At 34.1% G+C, this 18,879-nt stretch overlaps 1 protein-coding gene and 1 pseudogene across 3 annotated transcripts; both read left to right on the top strand.

The window, feature by feature from the left end:
- The window catches only part of LOC122604319, a 101,221-nt pseudogene that overhangs the window by 9,256 nt on the left and 73,086 nt on the right, over positions 1–18,879 (top strand).
- LOC122603845 lies at positions 7,837–15,684 on the top strand. 3 transcript variants are annotated; one of them, XM_043776670.1, is made up of 4 exons: positions 7,837–8,271; positions 11,197–11,419; positions 15,033–15,152; positions 15,359–15,684. In XM_043776670.1, exons 2-3 carry the CDS (start codon positions 11,198–11,200, stop codon positions 15,144–15,146), a joined length of 336 nt encoding a protein of 111 aa, XP_043632605.1. In that variant the 5' UTR covers positions 7,837–8,271; position 11,197; the 3' UTR covers positions 15,147–15,152; positions 15,359–15,684. The 3 variants fall into 3 exon arrangements, with proteins under 3 accessions (XP_043632605.1, XP_043632604.1, XP_043632603.1); XM_043776669.1 differs by having other exon boundaries at positions 11,189–11,419; XM_043776668.1 differs by having other exon boundaries at positions 11,175–11,419.

Below are 18,879 nucleotides of genomic sequence, written 5' to 3'. Positions count from 1 at the left end.
ACAATTTTCTTTTCTTTTATACCTTAGCAATATATACACATATACATCACTATAACTTACCTTTCCATTGTATAAACCCACCTATTCATGTAAACTTGACCTAATTATACCCATAGTCTAATCTGGGGGGCCATTGATTGTCATTGGTTTGTTTGAATGGTTTGGGAGAGTTTCAGTAGGTTGATTTGTGGAATATTCTTGTCTATGAGAATATGTAAATGGGTTAAGTTATTGAAGATTGTCTTGGATTGTTCAAACAAAGAAAGTGAAGTGTTATAGGCATGTTTATCATTGTAAGAGGATATCTACTAGTAGAGTAAAAATGGTTCAAAAAGAATTGAAAAACATAAAAAAAAAATATAAGAAAAAAAAGAAGAAAGAAAGAACTTGGGCTACTAGTAGGTATTTTCATTTTTAAATGTCTAGAAAGTTGTTGTATCATTAAATTTTGGAAGATTTGGTTGATTGTAAGTTGTTTGAAGTTGATACACCACAATGGTGTCGGGCTTGCTTAGTACTTCGGAGGTGTCTGCGGAATAGCATCTTATGGGTTAGTGGTTCATATTTAATATAACTTATACTATAAATTCTTACCTTTCACTTTCATCCAATAAATCTCCCATATTTTATTGTACATATCCATTATACATAGCCTTAGTTTAACTAAACAACCACCCTTAATGCCTATTTTGACGATGTACATGATCCTTGCGCCTTAATTGTGGAGTGACGATCCTGGTTCAAGCTTATGGTAAAAGAGTATACATCACGACTGAGCTATGAATGATTCTTCATATATGCAACCCCGAAAGTAAGTTTGTTGGAGTAGAATGATATTGATAGGATCGTTTGTTTTCATTTATGCTTAGTTGATTATCGTGGCTTGCGGATTGTTCAGGTATTGTCAAACATTTCGAGTTTTCATTTAAGATTAAAACTGCTTTACCCGTTTCTTTGTCATTTGACATGCATGGTATTGTTTCTTTTTGATACTTGTCACTTGTTTGACTGATTGTCAAGGGTTATTTTTTCTTAAATGTCGGATTTGCTTGAGGACAAGCAATGCTCAAGTGTGGGGGGATTTGATGTGACTAATTTATACTCATTACCCACATCCTTATTGGCCTATTTCTTATGCTTTTTAAGTAAATTTTGTATGTATTTGGCGCGTTTATGGTTTTTGTTAGTATTTACAGGCTCTAAACAGGTTATGCGTTCATTTGATGCAATTACGAAGGGTTATTGGCCTAGATATTGATCTAAATGATTGAGAGTTGATAAAGTTTGGAAGATTGAAGAGTTCAGCAAGCTTGAAGATCGAAAGACAAATCTTGTCACCAAGCTTGTGACTGCGCCGCAGTAGAGGTAGCCATGCCCACTGCGCCGCAGTCCTTATCCACGAAAAAAATGGAAAACACCCCACTGCGCCGAAGTGGGGGTCGCACTAGGCTGACTGCGCCATAGTCAGGAAGGGAGAAAAGAAGGCCGAGGAAAATTACTGCGCCGCAGTGGTGGTCACACAAGCCACTACGCCGCAGTCAGCTGGAAGTCAAAGTCAAGATCACCTCACTGCGCCGCAGTGAGGGAAGGCTCAACCCCACTGCGCCGCAGTGGGTGCACGGGAAAAAGAAACCTAGGTCGGTTTTGCATCAGATTTTCAGAGGGTATATAAGCAAAAACCTAATTCGAAAATTCACGGGCACCCATCTAGATCGTATCTACTTACTGTCTTGCAATTTATTTTTCATCAAACGATTGGTACATCATGTTTCTCTTCTATTTTATTTATTATTGTGGATTGATCATGAGTGGCTAAACGTTTAATCATCCACCTTGATGAAACGAGACGGATAATGTGATTGCAATATTTCTAATTCAAAAGAGTTTATTTAATTATCGTTGTTCTGTGATCTTGATGATGTTAATTCTTTTTATTAATTAATTTTGATATTGGTTGCATATAATTCTTCGTTGGTGGTACCAGTTGAATATGTATGTGATTTTAAAACGGTTACTTGTCTATAAGTAATTATCACTAGTTGATGGTATGATAGTGAATATCATTTTAAGAAAAGATTAATTTTGTCAACGTGATTGATATCGGTTGGTGGTACCACGTTATTGTCACATAGGTTCAATTGATAATTTGAAGTCAATAAAACTGATTGTTAGAAGAATTGTCTTTGCCTTGGTGGTACCGGTTTGGGTAATTTAACTAGCAGTTAGGTGATTCGGTATTTTGATCACGGGTGGTGGTACCACGTGAGCATCTTAATCTTGTCACGATTATCTTTAAACTCTAGAGAATTTTTTCTTAATTAAATGCAATCACATTTGAAGTCAAGGGAAGTTAAGGTGGATGACTTTTAATTATATTGTCTGAAGTTCTTTACAAATTTATGCAATTATTTTGCAAACCAATTTTACTTTAATTGTCAAGAGGATTTTCGAAGCAACACCCGTTTTCCAAACCATTTCATAAGCAACTAGTCATTTCCAATCCCTGAGAACGAACTCAGACTTATCTCTTAACTATATTACAAACGATCGGGTCCACTGCCCGTGAGTGCGTAGTAGTGAGGTTTTAGGTAGTTTTAGTTTTATAAATTTAAAGCTCGATTTTGCACATCATACTAGTAATTATTTTTGAATTGTATGTACTTGTAACAAATTCTGAGATTCTGTACTGTATATATGTTGCAAGTCCCTAATTACAAGTAGATGATAGTTTAAGTTAGAACAATTCAAGTTAAAATTCTAAGACATCAATGATCTATAAGATGTCCTTAGAAAATTTTTCATATAGCTTAAACAAAACTTGCATTTTAGACTTACAAACCTGTATAGATAGAAGTCTAAAAATGCATGTAATATTTCAGAACAAATAGGGGAATTTGTTAGGTCGAAAATCGACCAAGTATAATTTGTTCAGAAATATTGAAGCTCAGAGAAAATACTTGTACAGAAATTCTGAGACATCCCTCAGAATTAGTTCTCTAAAGCTTCACCTTAGATCAAGATCAACATATCTGAAGACGATCATTCTGAAGTCGAAGACTAAAGACTGAAGAAGGGAAACTTCTAAGGAGCAGAACTCTGAGAAGATTCCATCTGATTGAAGATCTGAAGGCTCTCAGTCAAAAAGTATTTACAACACTTTTTCACTGATTACGAGGAAGTCTTTTTGCAGGCTTTAAACTACCTTTACCCGGTTAATAACTTTATACCTGGGATTGGGGTAGTTTTAGCAAAAGGTTGGGAATAAAGTATGTCAAGTCACATCAAAGAAACTTACATACTTTACCTTAAACAAACATGTTATGGATTTGTCCTACAAATCCATAAATGCACTCAACCATATTTGTACGACATTTGCCATGTCATCAAGACATGTTTTCCTATAAATATAAGACTTCTCACACTTGCAAAAATGCTTGGAACTTTGGCATTGCAACGTGTGATATATACTCTAAGTATTCTTACGAGTATTTCCTTGTTGTTTAGATCATTTGTATTTCTAGGTTGTTTACATATTTTCACAAGTGTGATTATCTTTGTTCCGCAACAACCTTTGTATTTTGTTTATAGCAATAAATAAAATACTTGGAAAAATACATCTTGACTCTTTGCCATAATACTTGATTATACATAGTATTTATATAGTTTCAAGCACTTGTTCTTATTTGTTCATATCCATATCTGGATTGTAATCTAAACTAGTCTTTATATAGATTAGTATTACTTGTCAGTGGGGTTACTTAATATAATTGTTATTATTATTTACACTTATTATATCCTGTATTCAAATAACATCTTGTGTAGGTGGACTTACATATATACATATAAAAACGAATTGGAGAGATTAAGAACAAACCTTACACAAGTTTTTGATGAAGAGAATGATAATATTCACTTGTTTCTTGATCAAAGATTGAAGCCTTGATTGATTGAAAGCGTTTAGAACCGAAATCGAGAGAATGATTTAAGAGAGGATTTGAAAGACAAACTCTTTTCTCTTCTTGTCTATGAAATCTGGATTTTTGTGATGAAAAAGTATTTTTCAAAGATAACCTTAGAGAGAAATCTTATGTGTGTAAAACCTTTTTGATGGAATGAAAGAACAAACTATATATAGGCATGAATATGGTTGAATTCAACCATGGTCGAACTCAACCAGGTCTAACTCGACCAAGTCGACCTCAACCAGGTCGAACTTGACCCATATCAGTAAACTAGACTCTTTTACGAAATTGTGGCCGCTTGAATCGTCAAAAACGGAGTTACGGTTAAAAAGTTATGACCAAAACAAAATCAGCACGTTTTTCAGTTGCCGACTTGTTTAATTAATTACATATACCATTTTTTGTAGGAACGACACAACTTAAAGCATGGTAAATGATATCCATTGATCCCCTTAATATTTTAAAAGTTTATTTTAGCTTTGTTTGGCATTTCTATTAGGCAACTAGTCTTCCTCAAACCCTCGTTCCAAGTCCTAGAAAGTCGAGAACACCAATACCCAATAAACATGTCTTGTCTTATTCATACTCTAACTCATACAACCACACGTCTAATGACTTAAATTGACAATCATTGACCATATACGAACAAAAATTATACTCCGACGAAGTGCTCCGATGACGGTTGTTACAATAACCGATTCCACCCTAGTTAATAAATATAATAAAAGGTCTATCAATTTATTCTATTAGGTTGTTTATAACTACATTGAGATTGTTTTGCCATACCATTTTATATATTTGGAATACACGATAAATTGGAATACATGATAAAGATAATAACAATATATGTAACTCTCTATATAACTAAAAGATGAAATGTTTATTTTTAGATGACATTTTTAGTTTTTTATCACATTGGATTTTTAATATGTTGTCATTTTTTCTTTTTGAATTGTTATTTTTTTATATATTTTTATTTTATTTATGTTATCATGTATGATTTAAATCATAAATTCTAATCCTAATCATCAAGTATAATCCTAATCATTAATACTTATTTTTCTACTTTTTATATACTATCTAATTAATAATCGATTTGGCCCTATGTTTTTAAAATTATTGTTCTTATTTTTCTAATTCGACATATTTGAATTTAAGATATGCATATGTATTTTATTCAATTCATATTCATATTTTCATATCCTATATATATATATATATATATAAGAGATGATGCGTTTTATCTTAGTTGATCATATTGGTGTTTATATGACTTGTCAATTTCTCATTAAATTGTTATATTTGAGTTATCTTCATTAATCTTAATCATTATCTTTAACTTTAACTTATAATATATGATTATTTTTATTTTTATTTCTTTTAGAAGAACGTGTTAGTTAGTTTGTTAATGGTTCGAACCCTAACAGTGACATCCAAGCGGACAGTATGCTAGTGATTGGAATCTGAAGGCACTTCTGAAACCAAGGGTGTCATAACACAGCCCGCACGCATCCGAAAAGGTAAATGCCCAAAACCATAGAGAATTGTGATTCGATCCCAAGTCTCTCAACCAACATCTCCTCCAGTAGAACTCCTAAAGAGGGAACAAGTGGCCACTTAATCTAAGACCAAGTGATTAATATATGATAATTATTGTTTTTTCAAATCTATTATTTACTTACTAATATACAGGTTTGATGATAAGCACGGATAACTTTATGATGATTCTTTTATAGCGGACAATATTGCAAAATTAAAATTTTGTAGTTCGTATTTTGATAATATAAGAACTCATAGATGTTTATATACTTTATAATGTGTCGTTTAAATTTAATGATAATTATCTTTTTTCAATTGAGATGGTTTATTATATTATGTTTAGTTTTTTAAAAAGTAATTATTATATAATATTAGCTAATTAAACCCGGGTTCAACCTGGGTTTTTGAAGTTAAATCAGCTCTGACCCAGACATTTTTCGTTCAGATCAATATTAGGAAGAAAAAAGTTGAAAAGTTCAAAATTTTTTGAAAAAAATCCGTAAAAGGTTTAATGTTAATGTTGATTAATATTCATTTATCATTGTATATATGTTTTAAAAATTATTTATATGAGGATAGAAAAATGGATGAAAGTTTAAGATAGTTAAAGGAATTAAACATGTTTAAGGTAAAAAAAAAGCAATAAGAAAATAAAAATACAAAGATTATAATGTCATATCTATTTAAATATTATGTTAGCAAAATATGAGGGTTTGTCATGTCATTCTTTTTCTAAAAATAGTTTTTGAAAACAATTTTGTTTTATTAATATAAGAGATTATAAGAGATTTAATAAATATATATTTTTTTTATGATTTATAAACATTATGTTTCATTAGTCATGTTTTAACATATTTAACGTATATCATATATTCATAAATTAAAATTTTATTGGTTGTATCAATAGTAATATGACAGTTATTTATGTTATCATAAATTTTAAATAATACGGTAATATAACTATCAGTTACTGAATTTTTTTTATTTATTACTGCATTTTTTTATTTATGTTTTTACTCAGTCCCACACAACATGTTAATTTTTTAATATTTTTAATAAATGATTGACACTTGTTTTTTATGTATTAAAAATTAATATGTGAAAACTTTTTCGTTCAAATTGGGTGCATAACAGCTGTATATTCACTCCCTTTATATATAGACAGATTTTATAAGTTTTTTTTAATTTGTAATTTGTAGGTGTAAAATTTGGTTTATGATAGAAGATAGATACATGCGGAATATAGAAATAAACCGATAGCGAAAATAATGTATTTAGTCTAATTCTCACAAAGCAAACAATCGAGATATATCAATTGCAATGATACATAGGGTTTTATTTGGAAACTAAATTTTTCGAAAACTAGAAAACTGTCAAAACACATTGTGTTTTGAATTTAACACAATGTGTTTTTAATATGTTTTTCGAAAACACATTGTGTTAACTTCATATCACAGTGTGTTTGAACAATTTTCTGATTTACAACGCTATCAAAAACACACCGTGATTTAAAACTTAATACTAAGTATTTTAGATTATACAATAAAAACACAATGTGTTTTATAAAAAACACAATTAAAACACATTGTGTTAAATTCAGTTCACAATGTGTTTTGACAGTTTTATAGTTTTCATAAAAATTTAGTTTTCAAATAAACATTTCACATGATACATATACTCGATCAAAATTAATACTATTATCTTGTTGCACATATCTTGTTATATTTATTTGAAATTAAATCATAGTTGCGTTTATCATATACTCGTAATGGCTTTTTCCACATATAGCAAATTAGATTTATAGAATAAAGTTATATTTAGTAATTTGCAATTAGTAGTAACAGTAATTAGTTAATAGTAATTAGTCATCTTAACAATCCTAATATTAGAATTTAAATTTGATTCTCACCCAAAGGTTGTAGTTTTTAAAAAAAAACATTTTAAGATGCTCTTAAAATTATTGTTAGACTCTAATGCCATCTTTCATGAGTTTTAGGTCTTAATATTGTTTTTGACGGTGTATAAGAGAGGTTGATATTTAAATGGTCCCAACGTTTCGAGAGATAAAGGCTCCTGATCCAATCTATAACGTGTAAATATAAGAGCATCTTCAATACTATTAAGTTATCAAAGACTTTATTTCAATATCCTATTATCAATATATGATATTTAATTAAAAGTGTTAGCAGAAATTATAAACTAATATTTAATTAAATGTGAATGTGTAATAAAAAGTGTATGATTAATGTCAAGTTTTCAACCAAAAAACCTTATTGTGTCCGAGTTATAAAGCTATTGAAAGACTATGGCAAAAATCATTTCTATCAAACTACCGAGTTGCTCTAATATCTATACATCACCATTATCATCATGTATTTCCCCCAAATATCTAGCCACCACCACTGACCGCCGGCTACCTACTGCCGCCGCCCCTCAGCCACCGGAAAACACCACCAGCGGCGCTCCACCACTCATCCACACCCAACCGTCGCCTTTTTTTCTCTATCTAGGAACCGTAAAAACGGATCTCCACTTGCTTTCTTTGCACAGCCGTGACACACCACCGTTGTGACAGCCTCCGAACGCCGGAGAACAACCAGCAGCGCCGACCACCACAGGATCTTTTTCCGGTCACCACCCATCCACCCTCTAAAACCCCATCTTCTTGGGAAATGATCATTTTTCAATAATAAAATTCGTGGGTATAGATCTCAGTCAACATATAATCTCGTTCTCTATCCTTTTCATCCCAATTCATCACATATTGAAGGTAATAATTCAATTCACATATATGCACTTAAGGTGTTTGATAATATGTCTCAATGAAATTGTTGTTTCTCCTTGTTTTGTCGAACATATTTTGTGCCTGAATGTGATGATTAAGTGATTTGGCATGATGATTGATTGAATACATGATTAAATCTTGCTGTCTATCTGCTGAATCAATGACTTACGTGCTCATATCTGCCATAGTTTGCTTACACATGATGGATTTAGATTCATTGTGATAGATATGGAAGAAAAAAAAATGGGTGTTTTAACTTTTTGTTGATTTTGAAAATGGTTGGAGTTACACTGCGTTGCTTAAGATTTTGGATTCATTGTGATAGATTTGGAAGAAAAAATATTGTGATAGCTTTGAAATAAAAGAAGTTATTTAAGTTGTGTTTGAAGATGGACTGATTTTAAGAATTGTTATAGATATTGAAAATCTGGAAAACAAAAGAGATGATGATGATAATAGCTGAAAGTTAAATCAAGTTTGGTTCTTTAGCTTGTGAAAAGACTCAAATACCCCATGTGTAAGTCACGTGAAAGGTTGATCGGAATCCAGCAAACGGATGTTATCTTAAAGGACTAACCTTGACCCTTATCCGCCTGTAAATGACGACGGCTGATAATATTAAAGTACAGGGACGAAAGGTGGTGATGTTGTGTGTAAACCACTGGGACGATCCGTGCATTTAACTCTATTAAGAATAGTCAAAAGTTAGCAAGTTATTGTGGCGGTGGTGGTGCTGTAATCGGCTAAGATCAAGAAAAAGAAAAGAAAAGGAATTTAGTTTTGGTAGCATAATCTAGTTCAATATTCCAATTAAGGTATGATTTCACTAGGGGCGTTCATAAGGTGGTCCAAACCGAGAAAACCAGAAAACCGACCCGGTGTTGGACCGAAACCGAATGGGACCGAATATATCGGTCCGGTCCTCGGTCCTATATATGATTGTATTTTGGTTTTCGGTCCGGTTCGGGTGTAAACCGTGAAGACACGTGTTTGGACCGAAGAACCAAGAAAAAGCATACAAGTTTAACTAAACTTGGAGTGAGATTCTAATTTTATGTATTATGAGTAGCATACAATATATACATTCTCTGTAAATAGCCTAAATAATCATATAGTCATCAATGACTAATCATTGTATTATTATCTAACTTTCATGATTCTTATATAGTAGTACTATTATTTTTCAAATTTCTAGTTTCTAAGAACCTTAGCAGTTGCGTGTTGTCATCATAGAGTCAGATTACAGTTTGTAACTATTTAAGTATGTATTTTGATAGATTCATAGAAATTACAATCACATTATTATATTATAGCAGAAACATAGTTAATAAGGTGTATGCACATGCCATGCTGCCATAGTTGTAATCTGCTATTACACTTAAAAGCTTGCATATTTTTCCAGAAGATAATATGAGCTTTAATGAAAAAATTGAGCTTTTAATTATTCAAATGAATTTGAAGCTCACAAACGACCTAGAAATTGCACAATAAGCGTGATTTTTGTGTGTAATATGTTAACGATATCCAATATTTACAATACATTTTCGGTCTCGGTCCAACCATGAAAACCCGAGAACCGACAACAAACCGAACATGAACCGAACCGACTTACTTGGTCCGGTCCTCGGTTCTACATTTTGTACATTTTTGGTTTTCGGTCCGGTCCTCTAAACCACCGGTTCTTGGACCGTGAACAGCCCTAGATTTCATTATATTGAGTTTAGGGTTCTTAAGTTATAGAAATAGGGGTTTTGCCAATTCTATGAAAGTGATAAAGAACCCTAGCGATTTTGGTAAGAGAAATGCTTTGTTGATGTTTTTGACATCAATTTAGATGAAAACCCCTTAGTTAACTAACTCATGTATATCATCTATTGCGTTTGGCTAATAATGTTATTTTCATAAGAAATAGCAATGAGATGTTATGATGCGATGAAATTATGGATGATGAAATGAATGGCGTATTAATGAATGAAATGACTAAGGATTAGCCTAACGCATTATCGAATAAGTTAGTAAAATGATCATACGGTTAAAGTCTTATGAATTTTTTAACTAATGAATTATGTGCATTGTAAGAGATTTGTTGTAAAAGAATTGTACTAATCGGTGTCGGTGGGAAACTCCCACGAACCCCACTTAGTCTTGACTTCACTAACTTAAATTTTAAGTCCAGTTATCTGGCCTTAAGTTCACTCCAGCTGTCCAATCTAGTGAAATCATTTTATGCATTTTTGTAACAAACTTTCTGGTAGCGAATGTTAGTACTAGAAACAAACTTTAACATTATGATCATATGCCATCTGCACTAAACTTTTAATATGGGATCAGTCAGTTGGGATATGATCAATATATATATATGAGGAATGGGAATATGTGGCTGTTAGATACCCTAAGCTTAGGTATAGAATCATATCTTGATTTTTTTTAATTTCTAAAAAACATGGGGGTCCTATTATTTATATATTATACAATATTTATTAAAAAATTAGTATGTGAGGGGTTCTACACTTAAGCTTAGGTATCTAACAATTCTAGTATAGGCCAAAATATATCGGATGTATCAAAGTCTCATATATTTTATATTATTATTGTATGTATCTGGTGCTACTTTTGTTGATATTGGTTGCCACGGCCCACGTGACAACTTATATGGCTGCCACGTCAGCATGAGTACAGCTGGATACATACAGTAACAAGCATACATACAGTAACAAACAGTTGAAATTTGGATTAAAGAAAAATGAATACCGGATAGTATTTCTGAATAACATACGGCAGAGGTGATAATGATATTCTGATAATTGAAATGCAAATGGATTCTTCTACTCTATACTGTTAGAAACCCGAAAGCTCAATTTTAAGTGTCACGTGTTGTTTAAACGTAGAAATTGTTTTAAAGCAAAATAGGATGGGATCCGGCGAAGTTTTGAAAGCTGTGAAGGTTTATAGAGAACTATTGAAAGCAGTGAAGAAACACATTGGGAAAGAAGAACATAAAATGCATTTCAGAGATTTCATAAAGTCAGAGTTTAGGAAATGTGGTGACGGGTTAGAAACATCGTTAGTCCAGCAGAAAATACAACTTGCCCATGATTATACTTGCCTTTTGAATAGTGTCCATCATCACCAGGTACACATTCTCCATTTTGTTGTATGTGCATGTTTACTTGTTTTCACGTTATGTCTTTTGTGGATATAGCTTGGTTTTAAAAAGCGATAGGGTCCATTTCGGAAGTGCAAAAGCGACGAGCTTTTCGTACGCAAGGCGCACACTTATGAAGAAATTTTATAAATTATTTATATAGTATAACACATAAAATACCAAAACAACATCAGTAAGATACTCGTTTAAGTCCGGTTTTGATCAAATTTGGTATTTGAAAAGAAATTCTCAAAAGATTGTTGTTCTCGTTGAGGAAAAAGAAAGAAGAGATCAATCTTGTTGAGAAAGAAGATGTAAGAAAAAAAAATTACTTATTTCTATAAATTAATCATCTTGTGTACAAAAAGCTCACGCTTTTAGCGCCTAGGCTCACAAAAAAGGCGCAAAAGTGCGCGCTTTCTGGACACCCTGCGCCTTGAGTACCAATTTCGGTGCTCTTTTAGAATTTCAGTCCAAGTTTTTGTCCCTAAATTTTTGAAATTTCTCTGATATTTTGACTTTCAAATTTCGATTGTTTCACCGATATTATCGTTTTGTTCTTTTTTGGGGCCAAACATAAACTAAACATGATAAGAAACCTAAACTTTTTAATAGCCCATAAAACCCAAACCCTAGAAAGCCCAACCAAACTCAAACAAACATTATAAACACAAACCTAATGATTGATCTGTTTTCTCTCTTTTCAACAGCGGCACCTAAGGTACGACATTGGTATTTTTTCAGCTTAAAATCTGTATATATGCTTAAAATCACTGATTAAATAAATATATAAACTGTATTATATATGATACTTGACAAAATAAACTATATTATGTAATTATTATTAGTATATTAAAATTACTCAAATCTCACCTAAATTTCACCGAGATAACCGATATTTCAAATATTGGTCCTTGACCGAAACCTACAAATTTCGGTAATACAACTACATAGGTATCTAGTAAGTTTGAAAGAATAGTTGTATAACTTTTCTTCTGAATGCACACCATTTTATTATTGACCTGAATAATTGTTTGTTTACTTTTATGTTGAACAAACAATCTGGGCAAAATTTTTAGGCGAACAACTACCATTATTGCATTACAAACATGAAGTATGATACATCAATACTTACATGAGTTAATAGTTTCATAAATATTGTTTGTACATCTTTAGTTACGAAACAAACTATCAACATTCAAGAATGACAGAAAAGTCGAATAGCACAACAATCTTTATAATCTAATGGCTGAAAACAGTTGCCATGTTATACAACTTCTTCACTCTTGTATGTTGCTACTTATAATTCTATCATCATTGATGACACTTGACCTCCTTAAGCATAATAGTAACACATCAAGTTTACTGCCATACAGCTTCATTGTTATCACAATCACAGAAAACCACTTTCTTCATTGAAAGCTATATGAGATCCTGCCATTTTCATATAAGTGATTTGATAAAGAAATTTACCAGTATTTCTTCAACAAAAGGTTAGACCAAGTGGTAAAGGAACTTTAGGTATAGAAACTATTAAATTGTTGTGATGGTGCAAAATATAATGCATCCTTTTTACAAATACATAACTGTCCAGTTATTTTACAGGATCCTTGCATTGGAACCAAACTAAATCGTACAGTTTCTTCTTGCAAATAAACGTTGCCACAGTTCTGCGTATCTCATGTTGGTTGCTTCCCCTGAGCTTAGAAATTATAAAAGATTACGTAAATACTAATTCCCCTACTCGTGCTAGCATGCCATTTACACTTTAACCCGATACATACTTAATTACCAAGATTCATGTTTTCCATGCTTTATAGTAAGTGTTGGCGTACGTTATCTACAGTCATTAAGGCTACCAGGTTCCAGAAAGTTCTAAACTTGGTTTTAAAAAGCACGCCTCACGCGCAACCTTAGAGCTTTTTTGTGAGCCCAGACGCTAAAAAGCATGAGGTTTTTGTAAACAACAAGATTTTTTTCATAAGTAAATTTTTTTTCTTACCTTTTCTTTCTCAACAAGATTGATCTCTTCCTTCTTCCTCAACGAGACCAATGGGGATCTTGTTCACCAAACATCAAATTTGATCAAAGCCGGACTTAAGGCTCTTACTGATGGTGTTTTGGTATTTTATGTGTTATACATACTATATAAATAATGTATAAACTTTTTTTCATAAGTGCGAGCCTCGCGTACGAAAAGCTCGCCGCTTTTGCACTTTGAAAATAGACTCTATCACTTTTGTGCGCCTATCGCCTTTACAACGAAGCTTCTAAAGGCAGCTGGCCTTTGCTGTTAAGACTAAACAAACCGGCCCCTTAGTCATTAAGACCCTGTTTATTAAGTTACTTGGAGAACAAGCTTTAGGGTTAAACCCTAGTTGTGTCGCTTATATATTCATCTCTTGTACATGTAATTATCATCACTCGATAAAAGAAAAACCCTAGCTGCTGCCGCCCCCTCCCGGTGGATTAGTTCACACACATAGTGTGTGTGAGATATCACGATAAATCTTGGTGTTCTTTATTTTCTGTATAAATTCCAGTTTGTGTGTAGTGTGTGTGTACTACTCAGTCTGAGTTCTTAATAGTAAGCTTAAGGGGTTGTGTGGCTGTGTCATATTCAACATGGCCTTTCATCTGATATCGAATTCATTATCTATATCAGAAGATATAAAAGTTTACATTCCCATATCTAATACATCTCGACAAGTATTTTCAAGAACACAAAATGCATTAGTCGTCATAAAGCAAAATGTTAGTTTTAGTTTCCGCTACACATAATTCAGTAGAAATTGGCAGTAACCAGAATATGTTGAAAACATTGAATGGATGAATCGACCAATTAGATGAGGATATTTATCTGATGAAAGAGTGTTGAAGCAACATTGGCAGAGGAGGAGCGCCTGAATTTCAATAGATGAGGAACCAAAAAGCTCAATTAACGAGGAGCTTTAGAGCAACATCAGTAAAAAGGGTGTGGGGTGGAAAGCGACATACGGAAAAAAGGAAGGGCCGAAGGGGTATTAAAGCGAAAGTGAGAGGTTAATTGTAGCACTGTGCCTCGCCGCCACTGCCTATCTTTCGCCGAGCAAACAATCCTTGGGCTTTACAGGGCTCAAAAATAAGACCTAAAGAACCAAGAAATCAAGAATCAAATCGAATAATCATTTTAAGCCGTTAGGCTCGAACTAAATAGCACCTAAGTTTGATTTCCATACGATGTTAACAATTCCTAGTTATCAGAAATGTCAGTTATGCTTGCATATTATAGTTGGGTTTTTAATTGCTTGAGAAATAGACGGGTTTGGTGACTTGTTATCCTTGTCTTTAAGAATGATAGGTTTAACAATGAGCAAATTAGTTATTTTAACATTAGGGCGAAGGCATAGCAAAAACTTAAACAATATAGAAACAGTTTCATCTCACATCACACCAAGTGAATGAGAAAAACAATGCCAACGGAGTAGTGTTTTGAGAGTTGCTTTATATTTTATGTGACACTTATAACTAGTGCTTGGTTTAACATTGGTTGATTTATGCAATAATGGCACAGCATTTGAATGCTCACCTCAATTTTGGGTGTGGTGGTGATTTTTTGTAGGATTTGCTATTTTCTTACAATATTGCAGTAGATAGAACAGAGGAAATGAAGAAAGTACTTGGAAAGTCTGCTGCAAGTGTGGGTCTCCAGCTTCCTGAGGTTTATCAGGCTTGAAATTTGGTATGATGTTATCCTTCTCCTAATTTCTCAAGTCATGCCTCTTATGCAAGAAGTGAAGTCTAAAAGTGATGTAATTCTAGTTTCAAGCTTCTCTCTTAAACATGATTTGTAGCTTGTTCTTGTCATCCTCTTTTTACCCATCGTTCTTATATGACACTGTTTGTGGACAGAAACTAAGTCTGAGTTTCTTGTTACCACTTGTGCAGAGAATGAAGATAGTATGGTTTGAATGTTTTGGAAGCACGAGCAATGATGATGAAGCTCAAATACATTATAATGCTGCCAATAACCACCCTTTGCATGTTAGTGGGAGTACGTATTGCAGTCATGAAGCTACTTTGATGTCATGAACTGAAGATTTTTTATTCTCTTTTTTATATGCCATCTACAAATTTCCTCCATTAACGAAATTTACATTACTAATAGGAGGTGTTAGCCTTGGGATCTTGAAACTCAAGTTACAAAATGTTTTGGATGTTTGCAATTTAATTTGTTCAATCGCTCTTCTATTTATCTTGCGTGATTGACACTATAAACAACTTTGTATTTTAAAAAAGTTTACTATTGATCTTTTAGAACTTTTTAACTCTCAATCATAGCCTCATAGGTGATGTTGAGCGAGTTAATTGTTACAACCAACAAGTATATTCAACTTGTAGTTGTTTATTCTATAGCTCCTATGTGCTTATCTATGATCCGTTAATCCAGCTTTTTCTCGCATGTTTTTGAGCTCTTTTTCCGTAAAATCTTCACATCAAAATGGCATATGACTGTTTGGTGGTTGCTCTAGTAATGCTCGAAATGGAACCTTGTATTGTAGTTCCTATAACACATATGGAGTACTTGCAAAGCTTCTAACTTTCTGATTTGAAGCTAACTGTTATACCAATCTGGTAACAAAGTTTACATGATTTCACCTGGAGATAACGCACACAAAATGACAAAAAAAAAATAAAATAACATGAATGTGGGTTCGTCTATCAGGTGACTGAACAGCTGATTGTCATCCAAAAAACATTACATGAATACAAATACCTATGACTTGGTATGAGGTCATTAGAGCCTGTTTGGCTCTAACATCCGAGTTTAAGCCGCTGAGTGCTGTGTGGTACACGGTAATTGTTAGGAACAGCCTCAGCTTTAACACAGCGGAAGCAATTAAACAAGAAGATGAAACAGAAAATATAGATAAACGCCCCAGTGGGGGGCCTAATCCACCGGCTGCGAACTAGGAATCTTTATTGATGCTTTGAACCATAAGATTTACAATTACATATGAGAGGTATATATAGGGGGATAGCTAGGGTTTCTTGCTTGTTGACCAAGGAACCCTATTTGGGCTTCCTAATCAATAAACAGAACCAGCAGGCCCATAAGGCCTTCACAAACCCAACAATCTCCCACTTGAAGGCCTTGCAATAAATTTCAGCCCGCCATTCAAACAAACAACATTCCCGTCATCTAGTAACTCCAGTAATCTTCGGATAAGCGAAATCCTCCAAGCCTTCGGTTCCAAGAACAAACTTAAACTTCAAAACAGAAGTTTCCCAAGTCTTCAGTTCTACATGAACAAGCTAAGATTTCAAGAAAAACATATAGGAACAGAAGTCTTCACCGGTCTAGTTCCCAAGAACAAACCAAACTTCAATCCATGCATCCAATGTATACCGAGTTGCAACAGCCCTTTTCATCAGTTACCTGAAAGGCCCATTGAAGCTGGAATTCGCTTCAATACAGTTAGACACAACTGACTCAGTCATGGCAAAGTCCACCGATGACTCATCCTCAATCTCAACCGGCTCCTACTCATTTCAAATACCTGCTCCAGATACTCCAAAGGAATAACAACACTCTCCACTAGCGGTAACATCACAGGAGAGATTTCATTCGGAACCCTGGTCTTGAGAACATAACTTCGATTTCAACATATGTCAACACACTCCTCGTGCTCCCACTGTTACAAAATCCCATCCAAGTTCAACCTCTGAATACGCTCAAACAGATCACCTAAAAGTCCCAGAGTCCTCTACCGCGAACCAGACTCGTATAACGCTCGAATCCGCGAGCCAAGACTTTTCTTCAAAAGTTGGTTCAATTCTTCCGGCTGCACAATCCAAAAGTCTAATCAGCAGATTAGTGCTTCACTACAGTGGGTAAAATAAAATGAAGCAAACCAGATTCTGCAACAAGAGTCTTCACTGCCTTTCAATGAGTCCCAATGCATCAACCCAGACACATTCCCATAAGCAGAATTTTATCAACATCGGGTGACTCTAAAACCCTGAGCACCTCATGCAACCCCACAAGTCAACTACGCATAACTCCCACTGTCCCTGTTATCCAACCTATGCTAAACCAGACTTCTGAGATGAACCTCCACTCATATTCTACCAGCGAAAACCTTCACCCAATACCAGTACAAAAATCCACTCAAAAGTCAAAAACATTGATCAAAACTGGACAAGAAATAACATCCACAGTTCTAGACCAGTTGATAGCAAACGATCAATAACAGCAGTAGAGTAAACAAGCGTTAGTTTGACTAACTTTTTTCACTCGTGTCGACACTAGCAACCCCGGAATAGGAATACTCAAAATATTAAGCACTCCAAACCTGCTAGCTCTATTTTCTTCCAAAACGGTACTACATTCAACTGAAATCCAATCCACTCCAAAACACCAGTATATACCCGGTCGAACAAAGGCTTAATCCTAATCAACCTAATACCTTGTTTCAATGGACTAATTTCAAACAACAGTACTAATCTTCTTTTCTTTTCTAATCGATCAAGGTAATATGATAGCAACAAACTTAGTAACAACCACCCGCAAAAAACCACATCCTAATCGTTAATCAAAATAACCCGAGATACACCTCAAACAATAATTTAAACAGAAACAGTACCTCAACACTTGATTAATGACAAACAAGAATGTGACGATGGTAACCAAGAACAGTAGCCAAATACCTTCTCGAGTAGCCAAATACCTTCTCGAATGAGAAAAACTGAAACAGTGCTTTTATCATCTTCCAATCGATCAATCAACACCAAAACGCCCAAAAAAAACAAAAACCCTAATAGAGTTCCAACGGTGGTGGTAGCTGGCAGCTACAATTGCGGGGACCGTCATTTAACAGGTGATGAAACACGGCGGAACAGCAGCAGATCAGCTGCAAACCGGAGCCACATTGAACAGAAAGAATAAACAGTAGCAACAGCAGTAATTAGCAGCGAAACAGGGGTTAAAAAAACCCCAAACGCGGCGGCTGGTGGTCTTGAACAGCTGTGTTGAACCGGCGAACAAGGGAAGGCAGAACCAAACCCTAATCGGCAAAAAATACAGCCACACAACAAGACTTGAGCCGGATCAAACCTGGAACAACAGCAACAGCTGCAACAACAGCAAACAGCTACAAATCAGCAGTGAGCAACTGAAGAAAACAGCAGCAAACGGCTGCTGAAAACTGTGAGAAAGAAAAACAGCGAACAAAGAGGCATTCAGCCCCTTAAACGCAATCAACAACATCAAATCAGCAGCGAACAGCTGCACCAGCAGCAAACCAGATCCGACCAGTAACCAATTCGAACAGCATCAAGATTGAATCAATTCAAACAGAATAAGCAATCGAATCAACTCCAACAGCAACCATGGGCGGTACTAAAGGGGGGGCAAGGGGGTCCAATTCCCCCCTCCAAATTTAAATTTTGTCATGTATTTTTAATTT

This window comes from Erigeron canadensis, chromosome 6, assembly GCF_010389155.1.
Source record: "Erigeron canadensis isolate Cc75 chromosome 6, C_canadensis_v1, whole genome shotgun sequence".
Taxonomy (NCBI): domain Eukaryota; kingdom Viridiplantae; phylum Streptophyta; class Magnoliopsida; order Asterales; family Asteraceae; genus Erigeron; species Erigeron canadensis.
The sequence above is the reverse complement of the archived record's forward strand: the minus strand, read 5'-3'. Positions and strand labels throughout refer to the sequence as shown.